The 11,424-nt window shown below is 40.7% G+C and overlaps 1 protein-coding gene across 1 annotated transcript; it reads left to right on the top strand.

Moving 5' to 3' along the window:
• Positions 9,982-11,169, top strand: LOC107611630 (uncharacterized mitochondrial protein AtMg00810-like). The gene has a single exon (XM_016313537.1). The coding sequence runs from the start codon at positions 9,982-9,984 to the stop codon at positions 11,167-11,169; it is 1,188 nt and encodes a 395-aa protein (XP_016169023.1).

Here is an 11,424-nt window from a genome sequence, read left to right as displayed (position 1 = left end):
GATACAGTAGTGTCTATTGAGCCGCTAATAAAAAGATAAAGCCAATTAAATGAGTTACATATCTAATTAATTTGTTAAAAAAAAGTTAATAACAAAAATAGAATAATTAGTAATGATTTTTTTTTCACACAATATATTTGTTTGTCAAAACTGCTTTTTACAAGATCTATATTTTATGTATTTATCATTCATATACTCATATGTATGATAAGGTAGGTTATGTTAAATAATCTAAAGGGGTAAGTACTTTTTTCGTCCTTAAAGTTTGAGGTCAAAATTAAAATCGTCTCCGACATTTTTTGTTATTAAAATCATCCTCAACGTTATAAAATGTTATAAAATCGTTCTTTTTTATTTTATTTTACCAAATTACCCTTATTAAATAATAAAAATAATTAAAAAATTATAAAAAATTCCGCCGCAAGCTTGCATGGAGGCACCGTCGCTGCCGTCCAGCTTCCGACCCTCCGCTATTCGCTGTTCGAGTTCTCCCTGCCTCTTCCCGAAGCCGCCACTTGCCCCTGCCTCAGCCCACCGTCGCAACCCTTTCTCTTTACTTCTTTCTCTACTCTTTTCCCTTCTCCTCTGTCCACTGACCCATGGCCGAACCACCACCAGCGACTACCTCAGCTACCTCTAGCAGCTGCTGTCCTCATCACCGCCGCTGCAACATCCACCTCTCCCCTGATTTTTTTTGCTTTGTTCTTCATTACAGGTTCATGAACCAACCCATTTTCAGTTCCTCTAATTTTCATTTAATTTAACTTAGGTTTAATTAGAATTTTAGTTTAATTTTTAATCAGTTCTAGTTGCTCGGTTAGTTTAGTTAGATTAGATTTTTATGTTAATGGATACTAGGTTATTAGGATAGTAGTTTAGGCTTGTTAGTGGTAATAGGATTGTATGTGTTTGGATTTTTGAATTGTTGCTGCTGTTGAATTGTATGTGTTTGTCTTATGAAGATTTTGTTATTCGAATTGCTGAGAATTGTGTTAAATATGTGGGTACGTACTTGAATATATGGTTGTTGTGGATTAAAAATGGTTCCATTGACATATTGCTGCTAGAATTGTTGAAACCTGTAGTTTAGTTTGCTTTGATTGGGTTTGGTTGCCGGCGGAGAGGGGAAGAGCGAGTTGGATTGATGATGATGGTGAAAAAGATGAAACTGCGTTGAATTTAAGAAGAGAAGAAGAAAGAAGAGTGAGAAGAGGAAGGGGAAGATTGAATTTAAGAAGAGAAGAAGAAAGAAGAGTGAGAAGAGGAAGGGGAAGAGGGGTGGGTGTCCTCCGGTAGTAGTAATTGTCGCGGCGAAGGTGAGAAGAAGAGGGTTTCCATGTATAATAATAATAATAATAGTAATAGTAAAAACAATTTCTCTTTCTGAATTTTATATTTAACATTTTTAATCATCTTTATTCATACTATATTCTTTTAAAAATTGTCTTTCTTTTGCTATAAAAAAAATCTTGTTAAATTTCTAAAGAATTTTGAAACTTATTTCTGTAAGTATCCAAACAATTGTATTAACATAAGTAATTTTAAAGAGCTCAATTATAGAACCAAATTTTAGATATTAAATCAGTCATTTTTCTTCTGTAAATTTTGTTTGTATACCTTTATAATCCCACCTGTTAGTTCTAAAGACCTCTTAAATTGAATTTTAATTATTCATATACAAAAGTATAATTTATGATTTTATTGAATTTTTATCTAACTAATTGTGTATGACCATGAATATAAGATATTTTTTTAAGTTAAAAAATAATCAACTGGGTTTTAGATATTAGAAAGGCATTTTTTTTGTTATAAAAAGATATCAAAAAGTTATATATAAGTAGGACTATTAAAATGAGTTAAATTTGTTAGATCAGTCTGTTTATCCTCCTAAATAAACATATACTTGTCTTTAAACTCATGTCAATTTAAATTTTGGATTAAACGTGTTAAGTCCAATAAACCTAAAAAAATAGTCGATTAAATGGTCTAATCATGTCCCTAAATAGATAATTCGTTTACTTTCTTGTATTTTTTTAAAAAAAATAGCATTTTCCCAATATTTTTCTTGAAAAAGACTCAATAAATTATAAAAGTCTAATTTTCTCTCATTTTCTTTCACACAAAAAATTTAGAAAAAAAATATAATTATAAAAAATTGATAAAAATAAAAAAATAAATAAGTTGTATCTCTTACTAGTATATATGTATTTTTCCTGAGTTTCTAAGAATGACACAAAATATATTATTTCAGTGTTTTAAAATATAATGTCTATTTTCATGTCTCATCTGTCAAATATGATTTTGTGTCTCCATAATTAGAATTATATTTTCTTATCTTTTATTATAGTTTATAAATTTATTTTGTTAAAATATAATAAATTGTCTAGTTTAGCTTATTATTGTCTATTTATGTCAATTTTAGTCTATATTGAAAGCAAAAATCAAGAAGCTCAAGCATGTGGAAATTCAAATGATAACTCATAAATGCAACTCATTTTGGACTTAAAAAAGAAAAAAGTGCACAAAATCAACAAAGGCGCATGATTTTTATCAAATATCAACTGCAATAATCATGAAAGTCAAGTTAATCAAGTTTTCAAATGAGAATTAGAACTAAATTTTGTAAAAATTTCAAAGGTTTTAGCTGTCACAATTATATTTTTTTTAAACACATGCATATTAAGAATTGAAAATAATTTATTTCTTATTCTACAAAAAAAGAGCTCACTTAGAGCTTAAAATATAGATTTTTTAGCGAAAATACACTCAAATAGAAATATGTACGAGATGTCTCTGGTACGGTTTGAAGGGTGGATCGGGAACCCGCGGACGGAACTGGAGCCGGGTCGCTTGACTGGAGCAATGGGGGTGGTACCTGCAAAGACACTCCGACGCTCAAGTCAGAATGGATCTAAGAGGTAGAAAGTGTGAGGAATGAATGAATACCTGTGGGGACCTGGGTCCTCTTATTTATAGGTGAATATCTTATCTTATCTTATTTGGTTAAGATAAGAGAGAGATATTTGGGTTAGAGGTTTTGAAGGGCCGGTGTTTGGGCCTTTGTGTGGAAGCGGGTCGTCCCCGGGTAACCGGGTATGCGGGATCCGTGGGTCGGATCCGTAACAGTTGCCCCCGCAGCGGGAGAGCGAGCGAGGTCGGTCTGTCGCTGGGAGACGTTTGTCATGGGCTCGATTTTTCTCGGGTGCCCGTCTGGTTTCTTTGAGATGAGGTCGGTGCCTCGGTCTTCGTGTTTGTGGAAGATTCGTCTGACCGTTTAGGTCTGACGTGACTCTTCCGTATCGGTCGCGTCTGTTGCGTTCTTCGAGGCGTTACCTTTTTTCGAGGGGTATTTATTGCAGGTTGTGCTTTTTCTTTTTTGCCCTTGCGTTTGTTTTGCTTTCCTAAGGGTATTTTCGTCGTTGTACTTCTTTCAAAAACCGTTTTGGTTTTCCTCCTTTAGTTCCCTCGTTTTGCTATTACTTCTCTATTGCTTCTCTTAGTTACAGCATTTCCCATTCTCCATTTTTGCTTTCTTTGGTTTCGGTTGGTCTTCTTCTGCGGCGTCTTTCCTTGGGGTTGTCTTCCTTCGATTTATCAGGTTAGCATCTCCCTTGTTTCTTTTTGCTTTCTTCTGCTTTATTTTCTGCAGTATTTTGTTTTTGTTTTTGCTAAGTGTAGGCTGTTTTAGAGTAGTTTTGTGGTGTTTGTATGGTGGTTTAGATAGTTCTGTTGGTTTCCTAGAAAAGGGTTGGGGCGAGTGCCACCGTATAATTGGTGGTGTGCGGTGGCGGTATTTTTTGGTTTTTTACCCGCCGTCGTTTTCTGCCGTGAGGTTTGGCTGACGGTGGTGCTCGTCGATATTTTAGGTATGGCTCGCCGACGGATGGAGGGTGTGAGGGCTCCGGTGGCCCCGGCGGGGGGTGTCCCTGACCTTTTTTCTTGGGTCACCAGTGATGTTTGGGGGACACCGTCGCGGATGACGGAGGCGGACCTCCAACGGCTCCGTGATGAAGGGGCTGTTTGTGGGGGTGGCGATGCCGAACGCCACTACGAGCTTGCCCTCTCTGGGGTTGACGAGAGGGTTTGCTATACTAATCTCGACTCCCCGACCGTGCCGGATTGGATGTGGGTGTATGAGGCGATGTTCACCCGACTTGGTGTTCGGCTTCCCTTTTCTCCTTTTGTTCAGCAGTTGTTGAATCGGTGCTCCGTGGCGCCGTCCCAGCTACATCCGAACAGCTGGGTGGCAATACGGTCTTTTGAGCTCGTTTGTGATTATTTAGAGTTACCTGCCTCAGTAAACGTTTTTCTTTTCCTTTTCTTGTGCACTCTTCCGACTAAGGAGGGGAAGCATAAAAAGGGGTATGTGTCTTTCCGTGCTCAGCCCCATCGTCGGATTTTCGGTTTGTATGAAGACTCCTTCCACGGTTTTAAGAGTGGTTATTTTAAGGTTCGTCCCTCGGGGGGACATCATCCCTTTTGGTTGACGTTGGAGGGTGATCGTCGGTTCCCCACTTACTGGAATTTTAAGGTGGGACCGTCGGTTTTTACTCGGGTTTCGAAAGAGTTCCTATCCTCGGAGGAGCGGGATATTGCTCTCGTTCTGTGGCAGTTGTTTGGAGAGCGTCCTCTTAATCCCCGGGATGTGATGGGTGATCCGGTTGCTTGTCGGTCATATGTTGGTGTGTGTCTGTTTTTTCTTTGGTTTTTATGTTTTGTTTCCCGTTTTTGTAACTTGGGAATTTTTTGTATTGTTTGCAGTTGAGATGGCTGGTGGCTTGACATCCTTGGCGCGTCTGAAGGCGGCGATGGCCCAGGAGGAGGGGTCGTCGTCCCCGGCTACTCCCGTTTCTAATCCTGCCGTGGAGTCGCAGCCGGTTTCTCAGGAGGTGATTTCCTCGGGTGCGCGGGCCGATACTCAAGTTTCCCCTGGCCCTGCGAATTCTCCTGAAGTCGTCGTGGTGACGGCTACTGAGGCTTCTCGGAAGAGAAAGAGGCCTGAGGACCCAAGCAGTGAGACTTTTGAGGATGAAGGTCTTGTGCCCAGCGTGATGGATCGACGCTTCGATGCTCCGGGGTTTATTGATCAACACTTGATGCCTGGAACGGAGCCGTTTTTTTATGGCTGCGATGTTTCGTTCCAGGCCAAGTCGGTGTATCGTGCTCTCCTCCGGTCTGCCGTTGTTGTTCGGAAGGCTGAGCCTGTGATGGCTCAGGTCGGTTTGCTGGACAAGAAGCTTCGTCATTCTCATGCTGAGGTAGCCAAGTTGAAGGGGGAACTTGAGGCTACCGAAGCTGCGAGGGAGAAGGCTGTGAAGTCTTCTGAGGAGGCTGGGTCAGAGATTCTTCGACTTGCCGAGGTTGAAACTTCGCTTCTCTCTCAGCTGGCAGAGGAGCGGCAGCGGGCTTCTGATGTAGGTTCTCAGGCTGCCATGCTTCTCGCCGAGTCGGAGGCTCTAAAGGCCGAGGTTGCTGCCTTGAGGAGGGAGAAGACGGAGTTGCTAGCTGATGCGAAGGACGCAATTGCGGCTACCGAGGAAACGATGAGGGCTCAAGCTTCAGTGCTGGCTCCTGGTGTGGATGTGTCCGTGATGGGGGCCTTCAAGACTGTTCGCGATGGCCAGATCGTTGACCTCGAGTAGCTTTTACTTTTATCTCTTTGGATTTTTTCTTTGAACTGTGCTTTTGGATATTTTCGGATGGCCGGGGGCCGTGTATTTTGATTTTGGAACACTTTATTTTTGTTTTAATGGTACTTTATCGGCCGTTCGGGCCTTTTGTATGTTCCGTTTGTTGTTTTTGGGCCGTCCGGGCCTATCATGTATTCCGTTTTAGGCTATTTTGCTCCCTCAGACCGTCGTTTGGTCGGGTTTTTTCATGGATATCCGCGTATTTTGGACCTGGGGGGTGATCAGTTCCCCAGTTGTGGCCGTGTTTTCGTTCCGTTTTTTGGGACGTTTAGGAAAAGTTTGTCTGAGGGTGTTCTACCGAGCTGAAACGGTGGGATACATGTAGCCCCTCTAAAAATTCTCTGAATTTTTTGTCGGTAAATTGGGTTCCGTTGTCCGAGATAACGATCTCGGGGATCCCGAATCGGGTGATGATCTGACGCCAGAAGAATTTTCGGCATTGGGTTGCCGTTATGGAGGACAGGGGTTCGGCTTCGATCCATTTAGTGTAGTAGTCTATGGCGACGATGAGGTATCTAAGCTGGCCGGGTGCCGTTGGGAAGGGTCCGACGAGGTCGATGCCCCAAGTGCCGAACGGCCGTTCTGCCTGAGCTGGTGCGGTGCGGCTTGGTGGATATTGGCGTGCCTTTGGCATTTGTCGCAGTTTTTAACTATTTGTATGGAATCTCGGATAACCGTGGGCCAGAAGTAGCCTGCTCTGATGACTTTTTGGGCTAAAGTCTTGCCTCCGACGTGGTGACCGCAGCAGCCTTCGTGGATTTCACGGAGTATGTACTCCGTATTCTCGGGTTCTATGCATTTGAGCAAGGGTTGCGAGAATCCGCGTTTGTACAGCTGTCCTGCGACAATGGTATAGTTGGCGGCTTCCCTTTTTATTCGCTTTTCTTCTTTGGGATCTGGTGGCAGTGTTCCATCGAGGAGGTACTGCAGGATCGGGTAGGTCCAAGATCCCTGGTTTGAGATTGTCAGGTGAGCGCTGGTTGTTGTTGACACGGAAGGTGTCTTAACGACTTCCTGGATTAACGATTTGTTGCCGTGTCCGGGTTTGGTACTGGCTAGCTTGGAGAGTAGATCTGCTCTGGCATTTCGTTCCCTAGGGATGTGCCGTATGGTGACGTGTTCGAATCCTTACGTCCCCCATTGGGTCCAGCTGGCGCAGGTTCCCCACAGACGGCGCCAATGTACGAGATGTCTCTGGTACGGTTTGAAGGGTGGATCGGGAACCCGCGGACGGAACTGGAGCCGGGTTGCTTGACTGGAGCAATGGGGGTGGTACCTGCAAAGACACTCCGACGCTCAAGTCAGAATGGATCTAAGAGGTAGAAAGTGTGAGGAATGAATGAATACCTGGGGGGACCTGGGTCCTCTTATTTATAGGTGAATATCTTATCTTATCTTATTTGGTTAAGATAAGAGAGAGATATTTGGGTTAGAGGTTTTGAAGGGCCGGTGTTTGGGCCTTTGTGTGGAAGCGGGTCGTCCCCGGGTAACCGGGTATGCGGGATCCGTGGGTCGGATCCGTAACAAAATACATTTCAAATAAAAGATACTTAGAGAATATTAGAGTCTGGAGTCAGCATTCCAATTTCATTTTTCAATAATGTACATTTTTCTTTCATCCTTCATTTATATTTTCTATTTTAGAATAAATTACTAAAAATACACTTAAATTATTTTGACGTCGACAAAAATGTTCCTAAATTCTGTTATTGACAAAAATGCCCTAAAAATTAAAAAACGTGCTAAAAATATTCAATCGTGATTAGAGATCTATTCCGTTAATGACAAAATGTGACTTAGCTCACTTGCAAATGTTAGAGTCTTACTTGACACAAAAAATTTGGTTTGCTACATCACTCTTTTCCGTTAATATAAATGTCTCAGTTTACAATTGTGTATTTTTGTCATGTTTTTAAATAATTTAAAAAAATTTTGTTAATAATAAAATTTTGTATCATTTTTGTCGGCAATAAAATAATTTGGGAGTTTTTTATTTTTGGTTCACCCTCTATTTTATTTGTGTAATTATGAACTAATCTCATTAGTTAGGACAATAATAATGTAGTTTTTTATGTAAATTGAATAATTATAGATCAATGTTATTCAATAATATTTGTTTTGGTAATTTGGTTCGATGTGTTTATAATTAACCTTAATGCTTACAATGCACTTGAGTGAGAAGTTGTAAATAACGCTATAAACATCATAAATTGAACGAAAACTAAAGATAAACAAATATAATTTATATGGTTGTTATATAAGTTTCACAAAACATAATTTTTTACTCATATAAGTTATAACTAAGAGATTAGTACATCTATATAAGTTTGGGAGAATTTCTTGACCTTGAAAAATACTAAAAACTAAATTAGGATTTAGGAAACTTAACCAACTTGAATTCACAACTAAAAAGTTGAGTGACATGATCATAAATATCTAATTTTATGATATAGTGAAATCAATTGTCCTAGTATTCATTTTATTTATTTGAATTTTAGATTTTGAAATTTTGTCTTTAATTTTACTTTTTTTGCAGTCCAAAAACTTTATTTTTTAATAGTTTAATTAAATTAATTTCAGTAATTGACAATTTCTTATCATACTATCTCATACTTATAAACAAACACAATTTTAAGGTTTTTGTCGAAAAGCGGCCTTTTATCCAAAATAATTTCTTGGATTGGTTATTGACAGGATAATAGAACAGAATAACGGAAGTTTGTTAGAGTCACTTTAGCAATTAGTTAGCAACTAATTAGTGGTAACAGGTGCAACAAGTCACGTGTCTCAACATATGTATATAAACTCCTATCAGCTGTAGCTGCTACACAATAATCACATTCTCATTCTCTCATTCATTCATCTAAACTTCATCTCTCTCTCACACACAACACTCTGAGTTATCGATACCATTTCATGGTATCAGAGCTTTAGGGTTCAATAGCAGAAATGTCTCAAGCCATGGCTATTCCACCACCAATAAGTAGAAGCATTGCAATAAATCAACCAGCAGCAGTGGTGCTCAAAGTAGATCACAAATTTATTCTGTCTTCCTCGCTTTTAAGAAAATGGTGGAACTCCAATTAGGTACTAGGATAAAAGCATTACAATCTGATAATGCAAAAGAATTTTTGTGTTTATCTAACTACTTGAGGTCTGAAGGAATTGTGCGTAGGTTCTCTTGTCCACACGTTCACCAACAGAATGGTGTAGCAGAAAGAAAGCACAAGCACATCACAACCATGGGGCTCACATTGTTGGCAGAAGCAGCAGTGCATGTTTAGTATTGGCCTGATGCCTTCATGACTACTGCAACCTTAATAAACCTACTACCTACACCAGTGTTAAATTTCCAATCTCCAAGCTGCAAATTGTTTGGCAAAGCTCCCTCTCTTCAAATGGTGAAAGTATTTGGCTGCTTATGCTTCCTTAACACTTGCCCTTACAACAAACATAAGCTGCAATTCAGGTCTGAGTCCTGTGTCTATCTTGACCCAGCAATTCACTACAAGGGGTTCAAATGCCTCAAAACAGATGGCAAGATTCTTATCATAAGAAATGTCATGTTTCAAGAAGATCATTTTCCCTTCAAAGACCCAACTCTTGGCTTTACTCCTCGTTCGTTACCTTTTCCAGAATCACCCTTATTCTCCACCCTCCCAACTATCCCTCTCATTCATTCCACCTTGCCTAGTTCAGTTCCTCCTCACCAATCTATTAACTCAGATCCCCAATCTACAGATTTGGCCTATCAAGTCAGCAATTCACATGCTAACACCACTAATTCCATCAACCCTTCAAGACCTGCAGCTGTCTCCACACTCTCTGCACCATCTAACACTCATTCCATGACTACCCGTGCCAAGAACGGCATCACCAAACCTAAACTCTTCAATTCTGAACTACACTCCTTCCTTTTACCCAAAACAGCCAAAGAAGCCATGACAATACCACATTGGCGACAAGCAATGGAAGACGAATATGCAGCATTGATGAAGAATAGTACCTGGCAGCTCACCACTCTGCCTCCGAATAGACGTGCAATTGGTAGCAAATGAGTGTTTCATGTTAAACAGAATCCAAATGGTTCCATCAACAAATTTAAAGCCCGGCTTGTTGCTCAGGGCTTCAATCAAAGGCCAGGCATAGACTTCAAGGAGACCTTTAGCCCTGTTGTCAAGCCAGCCCCTATTCAAGTTATTCTCACTCTAGCATTACAAAATCACTGCCCCTAACTCAACTTGATGTGAATAATGCATTCTTGAATGGGAGCCTGCAAGAAGAAGTATATATGAGACAGTCGCAAGGCTTTGAAATTGGTGGCTCGGAGGTTGTGTACAAACTAACTAGGTCGCTTTATGGTCTAAAGCAGACACCCAGATCCTGGTTTAATACTCTAAGGGCAGCACTATACACTCTGGGATTCTCCTCTACTAAATCAGATGTCTCCCTGTTCTTCAAACACACCAGTGAAGCCACAATGTTCCTCCTTGTGTATGTGGACGATATTATCGTCACTGGAACTTCAAAAGAGGCTATTGCCAAATTAGTGCAACAACTTCACTCCAAGTTCTCACTTCGAGATATGGGAGAATTAAAGTATTTTTTGGGCATTGAAGTCACTCAAACATCTTGTGGGGGCCTACTACTGTCCCAGACGAAGTACATTAATGATTTGCTAAAGAAGGCTAACATGGGAGACTCTAAGGCTGCTGCTACCCCTATGACTTCTAACTTGAAGTTGACATCCACAGATGGTGTGCCATTTGAGCATGTGAGCCTGTACAGATCTGTTGTTGGAAGCCTCCAATACCTCACTGTCACCAGGCCTGAAATTGCATTCTGCATCAACAAAGTCTGCCAATTTATGCAAGCTCCGCTGGACAAGCATTGGAAAGCGGTAAAGCGTATCCTCAGGTATCTGCAAGGCACGAGGACCATGGGGCTTCATCTGCGTAAACCTACTGAGTTGATCCTTACAGGATATACTGACTCTGATTGGGCCTCAGACATTGAGGATCACAAATCCACTGCTGGCTATTGTGTCATGTTTGGGCCGAACCCTGTTTCTTGGTGCTCAAAGAAGCAGGCTGCAGTATCTCGTTCCAGCACAGAGGCTGAGTACCGTGGCATTGCCAATGTGGTAGCCGAGCTGCTCTGGATTCGAAATCTACTTGGTGAAATTCACATTCTTGTACCTACCCTCAAAGTGTATTGTGACAATGCAGGTGCTGTGTTAATGTCCGCAAATCCTGTGCTTCATTCTCGCTCAAAGCATTTTGAGATTGATCTCCATTTGGTGCGAGACCATGTAGCCAAAGGGCGAGTCCAGATTCATCATATCCCTGGAGATACTCAAATTGCCGATGTCATGACTAAGGCAGTAAGCTCCTCACGGTTTGCAACCTTTCGGTCCAAACTCAAGATTGAGCAACCTCAATCGTTGAGTTTGAGGGGGGATGACAGGATAATAGAATAGAATAACGGAAGTTTGTTAGAGTCACTTTAGCAATTAGTTAGCAACTAATTAGTGGTAACAGGTGCAGCAAGTCACGTGTCTCAACATATGTATATAAACTCCTATCAGCTGTAGCTGCTACACAATAATCACATTCTCATTCTCTCATTCATTCATCTAAGCTTCATCTCTCTCTCTCTCTCTCTCTCTCACACACACAACACTTTGAGTTATCGATACTATTTCAGTTATAAAATAGGCTGTTTTTTTTTTAAT

Source organism: Arachis ipaensis, chromosome B08 (assembly GCF_000816755.2).
Source record: "Arachis ipaensis cultivar K30076 chromosome B08, Araip1.1, whole genome shotgun sequence".
NCBI lineage: Eukaryota > Viridiplantae > Streptophyta > Magnoliopsida > Fabales > Fabaceae > Arachis > Arachis ipaensis.
The sequence above is the reverse complement of the archived record's forward strand: the minus strand, read 5'-3'. Positions and strand labels throughout refer to the sequence as shown.

Bases quoted from the DNA above. Each gene is read 5' to 3' on its own strand.
- LOC107611630 (XM_016313537.1), top strand. From the start codon at position 9,982: ATGAGACAGTCGCAAGGCTTTGAAATTGGTGGCTCGGAGGTTGTGTAC.